This window comes from Callospermophilus lateralis, chromosome 8 (assembly GCF_048772815.1).
Source record: "Callospermophilus lateralis isolate mCalLat2 chromosome 8, mCalLat2.hap1, whole genome shotgun sequence".
NCBI classification, from domain to species: Eukaryota; Metazoa; Chordata; class Mammalia; order Rodentia; family Sciuridae; genus Callospermophilus; species Callospermophilus lateralis.
This window is the reverse complement of record NC_135312.1, coordinates 82,073,496-82,096,313: the sequence shown is the minus strand read 5'-3', so window position 1 is coordinate 82,096,313 and position 22,818 is coordinate 82,073,496. Positions and strand designations below refer to the sequence as shown.

Sequence of the window (22,818 nt, the reverse complement as noted above, 5' to 3'; positions counted from 1 at the left end):
TTAGCAAAACTGTCTCTAAATAATTTTTTTTTAAAGGGTTGGAAGCCATGCACAGTGGCACACACCTGTAATCCCAGCAGCTCAGGAGACTGAGGCAGGAGGAGCAAGAATTCAAAGCCAGCCTCAGCAAAAAGCAAGGTGATAAGCAACTCCGTGAGACCCTGTCTCTAAATAAAATATAAAATGAGCTGGGGATGTGGCTCAGTGGTCAAATGCCCCTGAGTCTAAACCCCCATACCAAAATAAAAAGGGCTGGGGATGTAAGCTCAATGGTGGAACACCCCCACGGTTCAATCACCAATACCAGGAGAAAAAAGAAAAAAAAAGTCACAGGAGTGCAGTGTACCCAAATCCTACCTCAGGAGGCCGAAGCTAGAGGATCACAAGTTCCAGGCCAGCTTAGACAATTTAGTAAGATACTGTCTCAAAACTGAAAAAAGGCTGGGGATACAGCTAAGTGGTAGAGTGCCCTTGGGTTAAATTAACAGTACAAAAAAGAAAAAAAAATTCACACCTACCAAATTAGTGGTAAAATTGATTCTTCCCTAATTTTGTATTAAGCTTCATGATTATTGTTAAGCTCCAATGAATTTGATTCTCTCAAATTTTATGAAGAAAACCAACTTAATCATTTTTTAGATAATTTGTACAGACACTTGTTAAAAAAAAAAGTCAATCCTCATGGATTCTGCCAACTCCCTAAAGTTTACTTGTAACCCTAAAATCAATACTCATAGTGCTTTCATAGTCAGACAAGCACTGAGCAGCAAAAACTGAGCTGCTTAAAGGGCACATTCCTCAAAAGGCAACACGTAGCCTTGTCTTAGCTCTTATTGTAAACAAGTATCTTTATGGTGGTCTATTTAGTGCCATATTCTTGCATTTGTGTGCTTTTTTATTGGTGACTTCATATTTAAAATGTCCCCTAAGAAGAGTGCTGTCTTTGTAAGAAGGCTATGATGACTGTTGTGGAGAAAATAAATGTATTAGATTAAGTTTTATTCAGACATGAATTAGCACTATTTGTCAACGAATCGACAATATATACTAGATAATTTCTGTCTTTAAACAGAAACACACATAAGTTATATGTTGATGAGTTCACAAAAAATGTTTTGACCAGAGGCTTGCATTTCCCATAGGAGTACATCACTAGTTTGGGATTTGTAATGACTTCACAGAACATAATTATTGCAAACAATGAGAATCAACTAATCCTCTTCCAACTTGATCAGAGAAAAGAGTAGTTTTTTCAAAACTAAATTTTATAATTTCTAAATCTTAATATTAAAATTTTACATTCTTATATAGCATTATGTATTACCCATATTTATTTTCATTAAAGATTTTTCCTTATTATTAGCTTTTTAGAAAATAAACTATGCTGATGTGGTAGTGTACACCTGTAATCCCAGTGACTCAGAGGCTAAGGCAAAAGGATCACAAGTTTAAGGCCAGCTTCAACAACAGAGAGGCCTGAAGCAATCTAGTAATATCCTGTCTCAAAATTAAAAAAAAAAAAAAAAAAAAAAGCACCCCTGGGATCAATCCCCACTACCAAAAATACATAAATAAACTGTAACATTATCAAATTTAACTACATTTCAAAGAATCACTTTAGTGAATACAATAATTTATTTATACTTTTCTCAGGAATTACTTGGGATATTCAAAGAAGGGTTCAATTTTAACTTTGAGAATATCATAAACTGCATTGCTCACTTACATTCATACGCATAATAATTTATTATTACATTCTTTAAAAAGACAAGACTGTTGACAACATATCATAAGAAAAGGCAAAAGATCAATGACATACTGAAAAAAAATATTTGCAACAAATATCATAACTGGTTAATACATCTAATATATAAATAACTTTCAGCCAGGCATGGTGATACACATCTGTAACCCCAGCTAATCAGGAAGCTAAGGATTTAAATAAAATTCTTAGAAAGGGCTGGGAATGTAACTCAGTAGTAGAGAGCACGCCGAAATGTGCAAATCCCTGGATTCAATCCCCAGTACCACCATAAGCAAAAGATAAAAAACATAATGTGAAGAGAACAAAACAATGCTTAAATATAAGAAAACATGCTCAATTGCATCTATATTTAAAAGTGATTCAGACAAGATCTGTGAACTTTACAAATTTGTAAAGGCTCTTAGTAGAAGTGATATTGGTATGCTGATATGGACAATCTGGTGTATACTGTAAACTGAGTAAGTAAATATAGATGTCTTAACAGCTAGGGTTCTTTCATAGTATGGGAATAAAGAAACATAAATTATACAATGGAGGGAAGAGAAGAATACTGTGGTGTAGAACCAGGAATAAAGGTATAAATATATAAAGGTTTATGTATTTAAGCACAACATTTTCAGATTAAGAATGTTTACCCTGCTAGATGCAGTGGCACATACTACTCAGGACAGGCAAATGGCAAGCTTGAGGTCAGGCTGTACAACTTAGAGACTCTGTTTCAAAATAATAGTTTTTAAAAAGCTGGGGATAAAACTCCGTGGTAAAGTCACTTGCTTAGCATGTACAAGGCCCTGGATTCAATTCCTAGTACCCCCTCCCCAAAACATAGAAAGCCTAACCTGTATATACATTCATTTACATGTGCCAATATACACACAAACCATACAGAGTATTTCTCCAAGTGTAGCCTAAGAGACTGCAGAATTATGAGAAATGGATTGAGGTATGGTGACAAAAAAGGACACTTAATTTTCCTTATATTATCCTCTATTAGAATTGGTTTTACCAAGTACATGTACTGTCTACTTAAAAGACTATGTAGTTCTTCAAAGTAGCAGAAAGCAAATATCTTCTCATCCTTCTAGCTACAAAGAGAAAGATCCAAAACAAATACATCATTCTAACCTTCAGGACTGCAATCTGGATCATATGTCTGCTGAATTCTTTGTTGTTGAAAGCCAGTATTTTTCTTTTTCAGTGTTTCCAAGCTTTCTAAAGCTGTACTGTGTTCAGACAGTGACTTTAAAAGAGAAATGTTATTTATTACTCCAGAAAGTTCTGAAGAATTTCTAGAATTATTCCAGGATTGTTTGCTTTTTCTGGCAATTGCAACTTCAACATGGTCTTGGGGTAACTTTCTAATTCTTCCCAAGTCTTCAGATTCAGGAATATACACTTCATAGTCTTTTAAAATAGAATGCTTTTTTCCCAGAGGATAAAACAAAGAATTAGAATCTTGGATATCTGATCTATCAAGTGCAACATGTTCACAGTGATCCTGACTGGTATTTAATAGTTGGATACTTTCATCACTGCTAGAAACTGGGAGTAAAATCTGCTTGTCATTTTTGTCTAAGTCACTTCCCAAAATAAAAGTCTGAGGTTGAACATCTTCTGAGAATAGGGCACCATTTTTAGGACTCTGATTAGTGACTATGTCTAAAACTTGAGGAAAATGTAAATTCATGTTTATACCTTTTGACTTATCTGAAAGTGAAGCAAAATCATAGTTAATTCCAATTTTTTTGATAGATTTATTAGCATCTTCTTTATTATATACATATACATCATCATTCCATTCTAAAGATGAGTCAAAATTGCTTAATGTGTTACTATATTCTTCCTCTATTTCTTTTCCAGTGTTTCTATCTTTATAAGGCCCCATGTCAAAACCCACACAAGTTTTATCACAAAACTGTGATACAGTCTCTTTAATAGGAAATATCTCTGTAGGTTTGCTATCAATAGATGTTAAGAGTGGCAAACATACACTGCCAATTTCTTGACAGCTTGTATCCTCACTTTTCTTTTGAACACATAAATTGCCATCATGAGACAAAATTTCCTTTACCCATCTCTTTGAATCCTGGGAAATTTTGTTTTCCTGTGATTCCTCTTCTGTATCACTGGTCTCAAAATTGCTCAGATTAAAATTTATCTCTAAAAATGGTTCTGTTACATTACTTATAGATTCATGAACATTATTTAGACTTTCACTATCACTACTACTTTTAGAAAGCACATCTGCAATGCCATCAGAGATCTTAGAATTGTTACTTAGAGAAGATTCAATCTGCAGATGTTCTGATTCCAGCAGAGATGGCACTGGTTGATTATGCTCCTGTTGTGTTTTACCTGTATTTATAACCTGAGCACTTTCTCCAACGCAAACTGATCCTTCCAAGCACATCTTGTCACTTTGATTAACAGGTATTTTATTATTTCCTTGAATGTAAGATTCTGATAATAACCCATCATTGTCTGCACTGCTACATCTACCCAGTAAGCTGCTGCTTTTACAGAAAGAAAGTATTTCTACTTTTTCTTCCTGATTCCAGGATTGATGGGTATCATCTACTAGCTGGACTTCATTTCCCTTTTCATCACACGTTTCAAAGTCCTGCATCCTTTTTTGTACCAAAAGGTCTTTCAAATTCAAACTCATATCATCCTCACAAGCTTTAGGTTCCCTTTTTACATCACTCTCACCTATAGTAGAGGAATGTACGGGTGAACTCTGTGAGGATAAATACATGGCCCACCGGCTTTTATTTCTCATGGTATTTTCTGATTGATGCTGGTCATATAAATTTTCTGTGCTCTTCATCTCAGCATATGCTTCTGGTTGAATTAAGCACTTTGGGTTCACAGGAATGTTTAAACTTCCTTGTGGCTGTACCTGAGGTAAATGTCTTGTCATCTCAGAATTTAGGTCCTTATGCATATTGGTTGACTTAGATTTCAAAAGAGCTAATATCTGGGCTTTACTTCTAATATTTTGTGAAACTCCCGGATAGTGAGATGCCAAATTGTCTCTTCTTAGGGGCTCATTGTTCAGTGAAGAGTCTGAATGCTGACTTCCAGTACTGATAGGAGAACAAAAACAATTTTTTTCACCTAGCATTTCTGGGTTAATCATGAAGGATGAAGCAGAGACAACTGAAGACAAAGGCATGCTATTTCTCTCTCTGTTCTCATAAGTAACAATATTTTCAAGGTCTCTTGGTATAGTACTTATATCTTTCTTGCCAACAGTAGAAAACAAAGAAGGTATGCTGTTGAATGGAGAAGAGAAAGTATGGGCAGGTTCCTTAGACTCAAGTGATGCAGCTGATTCACCATTTTCTGAAACAATCATTTTCGTTGGGACCTGACGTGGTGCTTTAAAACCCTACAAATATTAAAACAATTGTTAGTGCTACCACTATCTATAAATAAAGTGTGAAATAAACTGGCTGAAAAATAATAAGGAATGTGTGTGCTTTGTCTAAGGTAAAATAATAAAATTTAAAGCTTGCTAAATTAAAATATAAACAATCATTTGTTAGCAAGATTTTTCTCTGTAGGATTTATTTTTTTTCTACATAAGTAGATTATGAAGTACCATGGGGTACAATAACTTTAAAATTCATTACTTTTGGGGGCTGGGGATGTGGCTCAAGCGGTAGCACACTCGCCTGGCATGCGTGCGGCCCGGGTTCAATCCTCAGCACCACATACAAACAAAGATGTTGTGTCCGCCGAAAACTAAAAAATAAATATTAAAAATTCTCTCTCTCTCTCTCTCTCCCCCCCTCACTTTCTCTTAAAAAAAAAAAAAAAAAAATTCATTACTTTTGGAAAAAATTTTTTTTTTTTTTTTTTTAATGTGGTGCTGGGGATTGAACCCATGGCCTTGTGCAGATGAGGCAGGCACTCTACGAATTGAGCTATATCCCCAGCCCAGAAATATTTTATAAGTATATATTGATGTATTATTTTCCACAGAGAAACTTACAGGAAACTTTCTTTTTAAACCAGCAGGCTGACATCCAAGAGACCGGCCAGAGGATATGAACTTCCTTGAATCTGACTGTGGAGCTTCTTTAATGATATTCTGTTTAATAGTTTTGCTTCCAGAAACTTTAACTTCTTCAACTGTGATTAAGTATCGTTCGCTTTCTAAGTCATCTCCAGGTTTCACCTAAATATTAAAAAATAAATGTTAATGGGCTGGGGGTGTAGGTTAGTGGTAGAGAGCTTGCTTAGCATGTGAAAAGCTCTGCACTTGATCCCAAACACCACAAAAAGAAATAAATATATGTTAAAATCTCATACATCTAATTATTTGATTCTATATGTGTTCAATAAACTCACTAGCACTTAGCAACACAAACACATATTCAATAAATAGAAGTTAGGTGAATTAATCAGTAACTAAATTCTTCAATTATTTATTATTGTGCACTAGTTAACTACCAACCACAAAAAAAGATAATACAACAAAACAATGCCACTAATTTGTTCATTCAACAATACATATTGGGTTCCTACATAATGTCCTCTGTTACATGCTAGGAATACAAAGACAAGCAAACAACAAAAAAGCTTCCTCTCAAGTAATTAACTTAGAATTCATACAACTAAATATACATAAAATTTTAATTAAAGCTATAATAATTAATTATATATTTTTATAAATAAATATAAATTAGCCTGGCATGGTGGCTCACACCTGTAATACCAGCTACTCGAACACCCAATACTGCAAAAAAAAAAATTTTTTTTAATTAAATTAAAAATTAAATGAGAAGCTGGGTACAATGGTGCATGCCTGTAATCTCAGCAGCTCAGGAGGCTGAGGAAGGAGTATTATGAGTTCAAAGCCAGCCCCAGCAACTTAGCAAGGCCCTAAGAAACTCAGTGAGACCATGTCTCTAATAAAATATAAAACAGAGCTGGGGATTTGGTTTAGTGGTCAAGTGCACCTGAGTTCATTCCCCGGTTCCAAAACTAAAAATAAATAAATAAATACAATTATGAACTATTAGTTGCTTAAATAATCACATTCCAAAAAAAGTATTTTTAATCCCTTTAATGAACAAATGTAGCTCTTGCCACCACTTCTAACTGAAGCATAACATTATGAACCTAGTTTGAAAATATACAAAATCTATCAGATTAATCTTTTACTAATTAAATAATGTAAGATGATATAACAACCATCAATTAAGCATCTACTAAAATAATGCTTCTCAGCCCACATGGTGGCACATGCCTATAATCTCAGTGACTCAGGAGGCTGAGGCAGGAGAATACCAAGTTTGAGTCCAACCTCAGCAATTTAGTGAGGCCCTTAACAATTTAGCAAGACCTTGTCTCAAAAACAAACAAAAAACATTTTCAAAACGTGGGGATGTAAATCGGTGGTAAAGTGCCTCTGGTGTCTATCCCCAGTACCACACAAACAAAAAAGGAATCCACTCTTCTACCTGGCCTGGTGGTACCACCTATATAATCCCAGCAATTTGGGAGGATGAGGGCAGAAGGATTACAAACTCAAGTCCCATCTGGACAAGTTAGAGCGATCCTGCCTTAAAATTTAAATAATAATAACAATAAAGGTGGATAGGGATGTAACTCTATGGTAAAGTGCCTCTGTGTTCAATCCCCAGTATCGCCAAAAAAAATAAGTACAACCACTATTAAGGTCATATAAAATATCAAAATGAATTAAATATAATGACCAAATATCAACATAATGACAATAAAAATATGCATTTTAACATCTTTAGAATCACTGTACTGAGCTACTAAGTACTTTATTTCTAACCTTCAGACCAATCCCATGAAGTCTGTCTATGACCTAAATTTCACAGTTGAGAAGTTAGAGTCAGGCTAAGTTAGCTAGAAGGTGTCTGAAAGCAGGAAACGAACCCAGAACAACCAATTCTGATATTCTTACTCTTTTTTTTTTTTTTAACATTTATTCTTTAGTTGTAGGTGGACACAATACCTTTATTTAGTTTTTACGTGGTGCTGAGGATCGAACCCAGTGCCTCACACATGCAAGGTGAGAGCTTTTTCCTCTGAGCCACAACTAATTAGAACAAATTAAAATATACGTAAATACATAGATAAAAAGTTTTCCCATTTATAAGAACAAATTTCAAAAATACATCAAATAGAGCCTTTATGATGAAATTTACCTTTAGTTCCCTCCCTTTCCTTTTTCTAATAGGAAAAAAAACAAAATTAATACTTGAAAAAATACTTAAATGGAAATAATCTCAAAATATTTGTTATGGTTTGGATATTAGGTGTCCACCAAAAGCTCTTGTGTGAGACAATCCAAGAACACTCAGAGGTGAAATAATTGGGTTATGAGAGACTTAACCCAGTTGATGAATTAATTAACTGTAGGCTGGTAGGGTGTGGCTGGAGGAGGTAGACACTGGGGACATGCCTTTGGGGTATATATTTGGTGAGTTTAGCCTAGTCTCTCTCTGCCTGCTGATCATCATGTGAGCAGCTTCCCTCTGCCACATTCTTTTGCCATGATGTTCGAGCCCTAAGGAATGGAGCCAGCTATATTATGAACTGAGACCTCTGAAACCATGAGCCCCCAAATAAACTTTCCCTCCTTAAAATTGTTCTTGTCAGTTATTTTAGTCACAACAGTGAAAACACAGTGAAATATTTCCCACTGTAAATCTAAGCCTATCAAAAATTCATGTAACTGGATGTGGTAGAGGGTAGGGTGCCTTATAATTCCCACTACTTAAGAGGCTAAGGCAGAAAGACCAATTAAGCCCAAGAGGAGTTCAGGGACAGCTTGGACAACATAGTGAGGCCCTATTCTTACAAAAAAAAAAAAAAAAAAAAGAAAAAAAAATTAAACTCATTAAAAGTCATTTCTTGAATTTGAATTTCAGCCTTCCACCATAACTCTACATATGAATGTGGGTAAATCACTAAACAATTGTGTTGCACTCTTAGTTTTAATAAATGTTCAACGAATACCACCTATCATTATTAGTATTGGTACCAAGACTCTACTATTAATAATGTTAATAAAGGAAATATTTAAAGAGATTTTTAAATTACTTAAAAATAATATGAACACATTCAAATACCTCAAGACACTTAAGAAATAGATTTTCCAAACATACTCCTTTGTCATCATATAAAATTGCCTGTGTAAAAATAAAATAAGAATTAAAAAGGAATAGAATATAATTCTGCTTGTCTTAAATATCTTTAATAGTAAAGACCAGTATAACCCTACATCATGTACAACCAGAAGAATGAGAAGTCAAACTCTACTTACGTATGATGTGTCAAAATACATTCTACTGTCATGTATAACTAATTAGAACAAATTAAAATATACATAAATACATTGACAAAAATAGTTTTCCTATTTGTAAGAACAAATTTCAAAAATACATCAAATAGAGAATATTGTGAAAAATGCTATAAGTAAACCATGTAATGAAATGATTATATTATTTTATTTTACTAGATTTGAAATGAATGTTTCAATGTTTATTATGCACCTACAGAGTCTGTACAAGAGAATGAAGGTATTCACATAAGAAATTCAAGATCTTGGGCCAGGTATGGTGGGGCACGCCTGTAATCCCTGTGTCATGGAAGGCTGAGATAGGAGGATCACAGGTTCAAAGCACCTCAAGCAAAGGTGAGGCACTAAGCAACTCAGTGAGACCCTGTCTCTAAATAAAATACAAAAGAGGGCTGGGGATGTGGCTCAGTGGTTGAGTGCCCCTGAGTTCAATCCCTGGTACCAAAAAAAAAAAAAAAAAAAAAAAAAACAAGAACCTGGGCTAAGGCTATGGTTCAGTGATAGAATGCTTGCCTAGACCTGAGTTTGATTGCCCCGTACTACAGTGGAAAAAGAGAGGTTGGGAACTAAAAGAGAAAAAAATTCAAGAATTTAATTCCTACCAGGAGGATCTTGGAATTGAATTGGGAAGGAAAACAGAACTGGAACACATTAGAGGGCACAAACAGAAGACAAGATCAATTAAAAGATTACTGTATTCTATGAAGAACTGAGAAGATTAGGGCTTGAAATAAGATGCTGTCATGGGGGACAGAGTTGTTTATGAGGGACACTGAATTAAATTTGTTGAATGTTAGGGTTAAAGAAGACAAAAGAAGCTAAGATAATCATCATCTTCTAGCTCCTTTTCTGTCCCTAGTCATTTCTCTTAGTAATTTCTCTACTAGCCCCTGTAATATTGGTATTTCCATCACTTTGAAAAACAGTTTGGCAGTTCCTTAAAAGATTAAACATAAAGTTATCATATGACCCAACAATTCCACTTGTAGGTATATATCTCAAAAGACATAAAAACATGTGTTCATAAAAATTTCCACACAAATGTTCACAGCAGCATTATTGATAATAGTAGACAGTAGAAATAACCCAAATGTATATCAACTGATGAATGGATAAAGCATGATACAATATGTATATACAAAGGAATACTATTCACCAATAAAAAGTAATAAAGTATTGATACATGCTTCAACATAAATGAAACGTGAAAATATTAAGTGAAATAAAATAGTCATATACAAAAGATTATATAATTTCATTCTTGTGAAATGTCCAGAATAGGCAAATTCATAAAGACCATGAATAGATTCATATTTGCTTAGGGATATAGGCTCACTACTTAGGTTGTAAGCAGTAACTGTTCCTGGATATGAGATTTCTTTTAGGGGTGAAAAAATGTAATAAATTTAGATTGTGCTGATGGTTGAAAAATTATAAATATACTAAAAATTACTGAATGGGTGAATTTTAAAATGTGTAAGTTATATGTCTAAAACTGCTGAAAATTTCATATTTTTAAGGACTCTGTTCTTCTTCCTTTATCTTTTTCATTCTACATTTTCTCCCTGAGCAATATCATCCATACAAATTACATATTATTACACATCCACTTAAATCATTCTAATAGGAGCTGGGGTTGTAGCTCAGTGATAGAGTGGTTGCCCCTCACTGTGCGAGGCAATGGGCTCAATTCTCAGCACCATATATAATAAATAAAAATAAATAAAGTTCCATCAACAACTAAAAAATTTTTTTCTGAATAATTCTAATGTCTCCATAGCTTCCTAAGAAAAAAAACAAGTCCCTATAATAGCAAATAAGGCTTACAGAATCCCTCTTTATCTCCATTCTCGCCCTTGTTCACTCTACTCCAACAGCTCTGATCTCCCTATTTGTCTCTTTTTTTTTTTTTAAGAGACAGAATTTTAATTTTTTTTTTTTTTTTTTTTTTTTTTTTAGTTTTCGGCGGACACAACATCTTTGTTTGTATGTGGTGCTGAGGATCGAACCTGGGCCGCACGCATGCCAGGCGAGCGCGCTACCGCTTGAGCCACATCCTCAGCCCCTCCCTATTTGTCTTATCCATGACATACATATTAATCTAATTTACTGGTCTCTCTCCTCCATGTTATTTCTACAAAATCAGTGAATTATGTGTTTTGTTCCTTGCTGCATCCCCCAGAACAAGCATTGAGAAACCAAATAACTTGCCTAAGATTACAAATCCACTAAATGAAGGGCTAGGATTGAAACTAGGGTATATTTGTATTTGATGTTAACTGCTCTTCTACTCTGCTTCCATGTGTCATTTTTTTATTTTTCCCACTGGCTTCAATAAATACATATTTATTGATTGATGCCTCAATTAATAGAAAATAAATATCTGACAATTTCAATAGTTAGATAAAAGGCATTACTAGCAAGAAAACAGTACAAGCAATAGGTTAGATTTGAAATAGTGCTATTTAGATTACAGTAAGATGACTAACTTTCCTAGGACTTTTCCTAAATTTCTGGAACTAATTTGAATTTCTCTATTTTCTGGTAAACTAACCTGTATGAGGTTTATAATGGGTACTTAACAAATGTATGCTATAGTTAAGTTCAATAATAGTATTAATAGGACCATAACATTATGATTTAGAACCAGAAGAAGTTATGAAGAGCCAGACGCTGTGGTGTATGTCTGCAATCTCAATGACTCAAGAGGCTGAAGCAGGAGGATCACAAGTTCAAAACCAACCTCAGCAACTTAGTGAGGCCCTGTCTCAAAAATGAAAAGGCCTGGGGATATGGCTCAGTGGCAAAAAGTGCCTCTGGGTTCAATCCCCAGTAACAACAACAACAAAAAGTTATGAATGATATGCAGAATCTAAACAGATCTATCTTTTTTTTGTTTGGGGGATGGACCAAGGATTGAACCAAAGGGCCTTTTACCACTGAGCCACACCCCCAGCCCTTTTTATTTGTTTGTTTTGAGTCAGGGTCTTATGAAGCTTTTAGGACATTGTTAAGTTGCTGAGGCTGACTTGGAAATCCCAATTCTCCTGCTTCAGCCTCTCATGCCACTGGGATTACAGGCATGTTCCACCACACCTGGCTCCGGTCAGATCTCTCTTTAAGATTTTGAAGATTTGGGCTGGGGATGTGGCTCAGGCGGTGGCGCGCTCGCCTGGCATGCGTGCAGCCGGGGTTCGATCCTCAGCACCACATACAAACAAAGATGTTGTGTCTGCCGAAAATATTAAAAAGTTCTCTTTCTCTCTCTCTCTCTCTCTCTCTCTCTCTCTCTCTATCTATCTATCTTTAAAAAAAAAAGATTTTGAAGATTTTTAAAAATCTTTAAGATTTTGAAGGCTTTGGCTCTAAACAAATAAGAAGGATATAAGCAAGGGCTGAGGCTGTAGTTCAGTGGTAAAGTGCTTGCTTCATAAGTGTGAGGCACTGGGTTCAATCCTCAGCACCACATAAAAATAAAAAAAAAGATACTAAGTGTTCATCTACAACTAAATAAATATTTTTTTAAAAAGTCTATTCCTTCAATCCAAAAAGGATATAAACAAAAAAATAAATAAATTTTTATATGTGTGTATGTGTGTGTATATGTGTGTACAAGGGATTTAAAAAAATAGAGAAGTGGACAGGACCATACATTCATTTATTCAAAGAGGAAAATTAGATGATGATATGACGTAAACACAGAAATTACCAACTCTGAGACCAAATCCTTTTAAAAAGCACAGATTGAGATCCTGTTGTTACTGTAACTGAACACAAGTTTCAGCATTTCCCTTGATGATGGTAGAGTTACCCTGATTATCAATATCTCAAGGTCTAAAGTTCCAGCCCAAAATGTTAGCAATCTCAGGCTTTTCTTATAATGAAAACCCTATTTACTGAGATAGTAACATTTTCTTTATTCAATAGGAAAGTACCTTTAAAATCTTGAAACCTTTAAACTGGATATAGTAATAATAAAGTAATTCAAACCAAGAATAGGATCATAAATAGTTTCAATAACAAGGCAATCTGATGTTGGAAATTATAATCTGATATTTAAATATCTTCTGTTACTTTTAATTTTAAAAAGTTTTTATTTTGAAATGGAACTGTCATTTTAGGCAGTTTATACTTTAAATACATCTAACAGATTATCTTTATGATTTCAATTTAAAATGTGTAATTGAGAAGTTGATTTTGAATATTCAACTTTTTATTTAGTTTTGTTGTTTTGTTTTGTTCTTGTTTTTTGCTACTGGGTATTGAACCCAAAGGCACTAGTCATATCCCCAATCAATTTTTTATTTTTTATTTTGAGACAGGGTCTCAAAACAGCCCTGCTAAATTGCTGAGTGTGGTTTTGAACTTGCAATCCTCCTGCCTCAGTCTCCCAAGCCACTGGAATTACAGGTATGTGCTACTGAGTCCATCTTATGTAGTTATTTGTTTACTTACTTTGCAGTGATAGTGGTTGAACCCAGGGCCTTGAATATGGTAAGAAAGTATCTGCTCCAGTGCTACAATCCACCCCACTCAACTTTTTCATTGAAAGGAAGAGTAAGTAAATTTTACTAGGATAACAATATTAAAACAGAGTGGTGAAGCAACTCAGCAGACTGAAATAGGAGTATTACAAATTCAAGGCCAGGAACTTAGCAAAACTTTGTCTTAAAATAAATAAAAATTGGGCTGGGGATGTGGCTCAAGCGGTAGCGCACTCGCCTGGCAGGCGTGCGGCCCGGGTTCAATCCTCAGCACCACATACAAAGATGTTGTGTTCGCCAATAACTAAAAAATAAATATCAAAAAAAATTTCTCTCTCTCTCTCTCTCTCAAAAAAAAAAAAAAAAAAAAAGAACTTTAAATAAATAAATAAATAAAAATTTTAAAAAGCTCTGTGAGGGAAGAATAGAAGTTCATTAGATAGACAAAGGCTAATGAAGGAAAGGGAGAAAGAATGAAAACAGGAAAGACAATAGAATGATTGGACATAACTTTCCAATATTCATATATGAATACACGACCAGTGTTAACTCCACTCACTTACAACCACAAGAATAGGAAGCTGCCAGTCATGGTAGTGCATGCCTGTAATCCCGGTGGCCTGGAAGGCTGAGACCTTGTGAGTTCAAAGCAGCCTCAGCAACAGCGAGGCACTAGCAATTCAGTGAGACCCTGTCTCTAAATAAAATACAAAATAGGGCTGGGGATGTGGCTCAGTGGTTGAGTACCCCTGAGTTCAATCCCTGGTGCCAAAAAAAAAGAATGGGAAGTTATACTCAATGTATATATAATATATCAAAGTACATTCTACTGTCATGTATTAAAAAGAATTAAAAAAATAAAATAAAAAGCTCTGGGGATATAGCTCAGTGACAGGGAAAAACAGCATATTAAAAAGACTTTAAGGGGGGCTGGAGATATAGCTCAGTTAGTAGAGTGCTTACCTTTCAGGCACAAAGCCCTGGGTTCAATCCCCATCACCACAAAAAAAAAAAAAAAAAAAAAACACTTTAGGAGAATCTGTATTCATTTTAATCTATTAGAATTACAATAAGGGCTTAAGTACTTGGAAAGAATTTGTTAGCAACAACTAAAACATTAAAGAAAGAAAAATCAAGGCCCACACCAGTGGCTCAGGCCCACCCACAATCTCAGCAACTCAGGAGGCTGAGACAGGAGGACTGCAAGTTCAAAGCCAACCTCAGCAACTTAGCAAGTCCCTTAGTAACTTAGCAAGACAGTCTCAAAATAAAAAAGGGTTGGGGATGAGGCTCAGTGGGAAAGCATCCTGGGTTCAATCCCTGGTACCAAAATAAATAAATAAAATATTAATTTTTAAAAAGAATTGTGAATAACCTCTACTGAAAAGCTTCCCTCAGTGAAAACCTCACAATGACTGATAGAATAAGGATGAAATATGGAGATTTTAGCTGATAGACTGAGAAGGAGGAACTTCATTCAGGAGGTCACAGAGGTAGTCAATGTATTATATAATAAGTTATACTCCATGTATGTATAATACGTCAAAATACACACTACTGTCATGTATATCTAAAAAGAATAAAAAATGTATTATATACTATCATCAATTGAACTGTAATAAAATCATTTTATTAAGTTAATAACATTAATAGACAGTATTACCCTAATACATGTATGATTATATGACTGGTGTGACTCTGCACCATGTAGAGACAGAGAAATGAGAAGCTGTGCTCCATTTGTGTACAATATGTCAAAATGCATTCTGCTGTCATGTATAACTAATTAGAACAAATTTTAAAAATAATATTAATAGAGACAGTTAGAACATGGGCTCTGAGCGAGAAAGCCTAAATATGACTCCTCCACTCTCAAGCTGTGAGATCCTTGGGCAAGCTACTTCACCACTCTGTGCCTCAGTTTTATCCTCACTAAAATAAAAATTAAAAATAGTTTGAGGCTGGGGAGATAGCTCAGTTGGTAAAGTGCTTGCCTTGCATGCACAAGGCCCTGAGTTCAATCCCCAGCACCAAAAAAAAAAAAAAAAATAGTAATTCTTGCCAGGCACGGTGGTGCACACCTATTATCCCAGCAGCTCAGGAGGCTGAGGGTGAGACAGGAGGATCACGAGTTCAAAGCCAACCTCAGCACCAACAGATGCTAAGCAACTCAGTGAGACTCTGTCTCTAAATCAAATACAAAATAGGGCTGGGGATGTGACTCAGTGATCGAGTGCCTCTAAGTTCAAACCCTGGTACCAAAAAAAAAAAAAAAAAGTAATTCTTAGGAGAATTATGCAGACTAAGTAAGTTGATATATTTAAAGCATTGTGCCTGACACAGTAAGTACTTAATGAATTTTTTAGTCAAACAAATTAATATGTTTTCTGTGTGTGTGTGTGTGCGTACGCTTATGTATGGTGCTGGGGATTGAATCCAGGGCCTTGTGCATGTGAGGCAAGCACTCTACCAACTGAGCTATATCCCCAGGTCCTAAATAATACTTTTATAATGTACAAATTACATACTGCAATATGGAAATCATTTGAAAATTTCTGTTTTCACATTATTAGTATATGGATATACCTAACACTTCATCATCTACAGTTTTCTTAATATTCAATAAAAAACCAAGAGCTTAGCTCTTAGACTCTGTAGTCAACTGCTCTGCACTTACTTTGTTTCCTAAGTGAGTGATCTTCAGAATTCCATCTTGCCACACTTTTGATTTCTTCATCTTTTGATGAGTATACAGGACCTTATTTCCACAGTACAAAAGAAAAGAAACAGATTCTTTTTATATATTCAATGTCACGTATTTTATATACATTTCCCACACATAAAAAATATTTAAGACACCTTTTTTCTTATTAGTGCAGTATCACAACAATATCAACATTAATGAAAGAAAGAGACTGGGGGTATAATTAAATGGTACAGTATGTACTTAATATGTATGAGGCCCTGAGTTTTGTTTTTTTGAGTTAAAAAAAGAAAGAGGAGGGGCTGGGGTTATGGTTCAGCTGTAAAAGTGCTCACCTAGCATGTGTGAGGCCGTGGGCTTGATCCTCAGCACCACATATATATAAAAAAATAAAGGTCTTGTGTCCAACTACAACTAAAAAATAAATATTATTAAAAAAAAAGAGGGGCTGGGTGGTATAGCTCAGTGGTAGATTGCTTGCCTGACTGAGTGAAGCCCTGGATTCAATCCCCAGTACCATAATAATCAAAGAAAGAAAAAAAAAAGTTAGCTAGAGGGGTAGATGATAAAAAGCAGAAAGAACAGGTAAAATATAAGGGAGAAACTGAAAAATTAATAGTACCAAAAATAATTCTGAGCTTTCAAGTAATCAGTTGGAAGGGGAAAATTACTGGGTACTCAAGATTCATGTAGCCAAGCTAGGCACAGAGGTGCATAACTATAATTCCAGGTGACTTGGAAGGCTGAGATAGGATTGCTAAGTTTGAGAACACCTTCAGCAACTTAATGAGACCCTGTCTCAAAATAAAAAATTTTTAAAAGGAGCCTGGAGATGTAGCTCTGTAGCTCAGTGGTAATATACCTGCATTCAATTCCCACTACTGGAAAACAAAAACAAAACAAAACAAAAAAAACCCTCATGAACTTCTTCGAGTGAGGTTCAGAGACTTGTGGAGGTCTCCAGGACTTTTATAAGCATCTGTGCGGTCAAAACTATTTTCACAATGATTTTGTCTTTCCATTCTTATGCCTGTAGGTACGGAATGGGTTTCTCAAGTTATTTATGTGCAATGCTGCTAGATTAAACTGTTAAACAAATGCAGAAAAAGAGAATCCAGTTGTTTTCTACTAAATCAAATGTTAAAAAAATTTGCAAAAAAATGTATAACAATACTAGTCTTCTCAATGTTTTTGCCTGCAATTGTTCTTGTTCTAGAAAAATTAAGTATTTTTAATTTAAAATGCTATTCATGCCTGGCACGGTGGCACATGCCTGTAATCCTAGCAACTCTGGGGGCTGAGGCAGGAAGATTGCAGTTCAAAGCCAGCCTCAGCAAAAAGCTAGGTGCTAAGCAACTGAGTGAGACCCTGTCTCTAAACAAAATAGGGCTGGGGATGTGGCTCATTGGTCAAGTGCCCTGAGTTCAATCCCTGGTACCAAAAATAAAAAAGTGTGGGGCTGGGGATTGGCTCAATGGTCAAGTACCCCTGAGTTTAATCCCTGGTACCCCAAAATAAATAAATAAATAAATTTTAAAAAATAAAATAAAACATTTTTTATGTTAACATGTAATGAGTTTATTATTATTACCTTTTAATGAATTCAGAGGTATTTTGTTTCTGTTTTAACTTCTGTCTTCCTTTCTCTCTTTTTCCCCCAATACAGGCACTGAACCCAGCTTTATTGCTGAGCAACATCCCCAGCTCTCCACATTCCATCCTTATTCTGTCTATAGCTGAGTTTATAGGCATGTGCCACCAGGCCAGGCCTGGCTTGTTTTAACTTCTAATATTAAAAAAAAAAAAAAAAAAAAAAAAAAAAATCAACATACAATAACTCTACATACAAAAGTTCTTTGGAGTCTGAATTATTTTTCTAGAGTATAAAAAGTTCCTAACACCATATAATGTGAGGAGCACTATCTAGACATAAGAGGCATATCAGGTCATCAAGAGAAACAAATTATTTCCCAGACCCCAAGCTTCCAAAGAATACAGAAGGCTTTGTATAATCAAAATAGTGCAGTATTTTGGACATAACTAGAAAACTATTTATTTGAATTCAGACATAACTAGGTGTCTTGCTTCTTGTTTTTTTTTTGTTTGTTTGTTTGCTAAAACTGGCAACTCTAGCAAGACATTTGAGAAATGTCAGGAAGGAAGGAGGGAAAGAAGAAAGCAAGGGAGGGAGGAGGAAAAAAACAAAAAAAAATGTAAAAATTAGTAAGACTTACAATAAATTCTTGGTTTTCCATTTTTTCTTCTGAAGTTATAAACTAGTTAGATCCAGAAAATAATCAGTACTTATGCATTTATACTACCTAAAATAAAAAATGAAATAGAATATTAAACCTTGGTAAAAAGAATAAGTAGCAAATATAAATCTTTCCAATAAACGCTTGACCAGAGGCCAGAATTAAAGATTCCCAAGAATAACTACTAAGGGAAAGAGAGGTGCAATCAAATTATCTGTTACTAGGGACACAGAGTGATATCATGTTGTAAAAAAAAAGGACCTACCAAGTCGGACATGGTGGCGCACACCTGTAACCCCAGCAGCTCAGGAGGCTGAGGCAGGAGGATTGCGAGTTCAAGACCAGCCTCAGCAAAAGCGAGGCACTAAGCAACTCCGTGAGACCCTGTCTCTAAATAAAATGCAAAATAGGGCTGGGGATATGACTCAGTGGTAGAGTGCCCCTGTGTTCAATGCCCAGTACCAAAAAATAAAAATGAAAATAAAAAAAGGATCTGCCAAATAGAGAAAATGAAGTAGAACATATAAACATTGCTTTATATCTTAATTATAAGAGTCTACAAACAGTACTCCTGATATAATGTCTATCTAGAAATGGATTTTTCTTTCCACATAAATAGTTTCCTCATAGCCCGATACCTTTTGTGAAATTTTCTGAATTGCTAGTCACCACAAGATGGCCCCCTCGTGTTTTAAATTTTTCCTTTTACAATTTGCCCATAGTGTCCAGTTGCCACTGATTCCGGGGACCCCCTCCCCCGCCCCTGCCACAGATACCAAAATCTGTAAGTGCTTAAGTACCTTATATAAAATGGTATAGATTTTGCATATAACCTATGCACATCCACCCATCTGCCCATATATTTTAAGTCATCTCTAGATTATTATAATACTTAAAACAATATAAATACATGCAAATAGTTGTTAAACTGTATTGTTTAGAAAAACAGTCCATACATATTCAATAGAAATGCAATTTTTTTCTGAATATTTTCAGTGTGCACTTGGTTAAATTTACAGAGATAGAACCATGGATATGGAGGCCTGACTGCACATTAAGGTCAATATAACTGAGTATCCTTGGACCAAATATATATTATATAATACTTCTGCAAGGAAAATCTTCAATATTGCTGCAGAAGATACTATAGCTACTCTGTTTTACTGGATAAAATCATGTTGGCAAATTTGGAAAACGAAATCACTGATGGAGCTGGATGTAGTGCATGCTTATAATTCTAAATACTCCAAGAGCTAAGGCAAGATAATTAGATTTTTTTAATCATTTTTTAATATTTTTAGTGGTAATGAAGTGCTGAGGATCGAACCGAGTGCTTCACGCATGCTAGGCAACCACTCTACCACTGAGCTACAATCCCAGCCCCAAGGCAGGAGAATTAAAAGTTCAAGGCTTACATTGCCAATTTAGCAGGATCCTGCCTCAAAATAATATTTTTTAAAAATATTTTTTAGTTGTCAATGGATCTATTATTTTTATTTATTTATATGAGACATTGAGAATCGAACCCAGGGCCTCACACATGCCAGGCAAATGCTCTACCACTGATATAAAATTTTATGAGCCAGGCATGGTGACGCACGACTGTAATCCCAACAGTTTGGGAAGCTGAGGCAGGACGATCTCAAGTTCAAAGCCAGCCTCAGCAACTTAGTAAGACCCTTTCTCAAAATTTAAAAAAATAAAATAAAAACAGCTGGGGATGTGGTTCAATGGTATAGTATCCCTGGGTTCAATCCCTGCCAATAATAATAATAATAGAATTTTATGAAAGAGCTGGGGATGTAGCTAAGTGGTAGAGTGCTTGCATAGTGTGCAAGGCCCTGGGTTCAACCCCCAGTACTGCAAAAACAAATAACTAATGGTGAACTGAAGAAATAGAGATGTCGAAGGAAGTGTTTCCAAAAGGTATGCTCTCTGGACCAGTAACATTACATAGGAATTAGAAATGAATATTCTCAGGTCTCACTTTTTTTTTTTTTTAAGTACTACAGTTTGAATCCAGGCATGTCCTATTACTGAGCTACATTCCCAGACTTTTTCTTAATATTATTGTATTTTTTATATCTTTATTTAATTAATTTATTTTTTTACGTGGTGTTGAAGATCAAACCCATTGCCTCACATGTGCTAGGCAAGCGCTCTACCACTGAGCCACAACCCTAGTCCCTCCCACCCCTTTTTATTTCTTGAGACAGGATCTCACTAAATTGCCCAGACCGGCCTCAAACTTGTGACCCTCCTAGTTTCAGCCTAACGAGCAGCTGGGATTATAGACATGCCCCACTGCATCTGCCTTCAGATCCCACTCTTGACCTATTAAGTCAGAAAGTCTAGGGTAAGGGCCCAACAGTCTATACTTTAGCAAGCCCTCTAAGTGGTGGTAATGCATGCTCAAGTTTGAGAATATGGTCCTAAAATAGAGGGATTCAATAAAACAAATTTGTGATTCTGGATTCAGTTCTTCCCTTCCATACATAAAATATACCACCTACATATTATTTGTAAATTGGGTATATTTATTCAAAGCTTACTAAGTGCCATTCATTGTCTAGATTGCTATTAAATTAATGAAATGCTATCCCTGATCTCAAGAAATATTCACTAAAGCTGATTAAAAAAAAAAAAAAAAAAAAAAACAATTACAATAAAATGCAATAGAAATTAGGACAGAAAGAGTGTGCAACTTGGTCTAAAATATTAAATAGTTTCCTGAAGGAAGGGATGTCTAAGATATAAGCTGAAATAATCATTATCCAAGGAAAAATGGCAGTGAAGATCTTCCCAACAGGAAACAAGATGTATACGGGCAAGCCTGATCAGAAAACTCCAGGTAGTCTAAAAAGAAAAGTGCTAGAATAAGTGTTGAGAGAACAGACTGGATTCAGAGAACTTTCTATGTTATGCCAACAAGTATGGACTTTTATTGAAGACAGCAGAAGATATAGCAGTTTTTTTAAAATAAAATGATATAATCTAACTTGGATTTCACAAAGATCACTTTAGTTGCTGAGAGAGGATGGCATAAGAGGTAGGCCAATGGGATATGCACACTTGCCTCAGGAGACAGGTCACAGGACAGGACCCACTAACCCTAACTTTCAGAAATATATTTGTTAGGGAGAACTTAACTTGGGCAACACCATTTTGGGTTTTGTTGTTGTTTGATTTTTTCATTTGTTTTACTTAGTTATACATGACATCAAAATGCATTTCAATTCATTGTACACAAATGGTTCACAACTTATCATTTCTCTGGTTGTATCTGATGTAGAATGGCACCATATGTGCAGTCATTCAAGTACCTAGGGCAATGATGTCCATCTCATTCCACCATCTTTCCTGCCCCCATCCCCCTTTCCTTCCTTTCCCTCCCCTTTGCGCAATCAAAGTTCTTCCATTCTCCCCAGGACAACGCCGTTTTGAAACATATTCTCCCTCTTAGAAAAATGATCACCCCACAGCAACTCTGACCCAGCCTAACCTAAACCCCAAACAATACTCCATCATTACACAAAAAAGGGAATTGTTATCTGGAACTGAAATCTTAAGATAATACCTTGTTATACATGGACTAGGGTCTACCACAAAGAATGAAGGTGATGACCAAAAGGACCCTTCCCTGACAACCCCTAAGCAATGGCCTAGTCACAAAAATTTCCCCATTCCCTCACTACTCTATAACTTCTGTAGGCTATAAGAGGAAGATGGGTTCGATCCTCCCCCTGGAATCCCACCAGCAGGTCTGTCCAAAATAAATCTGAGTTAATGTTCAGCTGCCTCTCCTAGCACCTTCTTTATTTCCTTTGTTCAGTTCTTTCCTTACAGCAACTTCTTTTATACCCCTTTCCTTCAGCCCACAAGAATTACTAGATATCTAAGTATGCTAACAAAATTTAAGATTCAGAGAGGGCTGGGGTTATAGCTCAGCTACAGCGCTTTCCTCATGCATGTGAGGCACTGGGTTCAATCCTCAGCACCACATAAAAATAAGTAAAATAAAGATATTGTGTCTGTCTTAAAAAAAAAAAATTCAGAGAAACATATCCCTGGTGGTTTTGGAGCAACTTGCTCCCACCACGATAAGCTGTACATTATATGTATACAGATGATAAAATACACAGTATGAATACAGTGCATGCAGCAGTTAGTGTATAGCAGTTATTAATATTGAACTCTTTAATAATAGCTATTATTGTTCAGTATAATTATATGCTAGACACTGTTAAAATGCTTTAAATGTGTAC

General features: G+C 35.4%; 1 protein-coding gene across 1 annotated transcript in view; it reads right to left on the bottom strand.

Moving 5' to 3' along the window:
• Window positions 1–18,553, bottom strand: part of Zgrf1 (zinc finger GRF-type containing 1) — a 75,045-nt gene extending 56,492 nt beyond the window's left edge. Inside the window, exons 1-5 of the mRNA XM_076864065.2 lie at window positions 18,533–18,553; window positions 16,272–16,352; window positions 8,881–8,940; window positions 5,763–5,948; window positions 2,891–5,156 (exon numbers count right to left, since the gene is read on the bottom strand). Coding sequence (XP_076720180.2) covers window positions 2,891–5,156; window positions 5,763–5,948; window positions 8,881–8,940; window positions 16,272–16,352; window positions 18,533–18,553 — 2,614 coding nt within the window. The remainder of the gene's footprint in view (window positions 1–2,890; window positions 5,157–5,762; window positions 5,949–8,880; window positions 8,941–16,271; window positions 16,353–18,532) is intronic.
• Window positions 18,554–22,818: the final 4,265 nt, after the last annotated feature.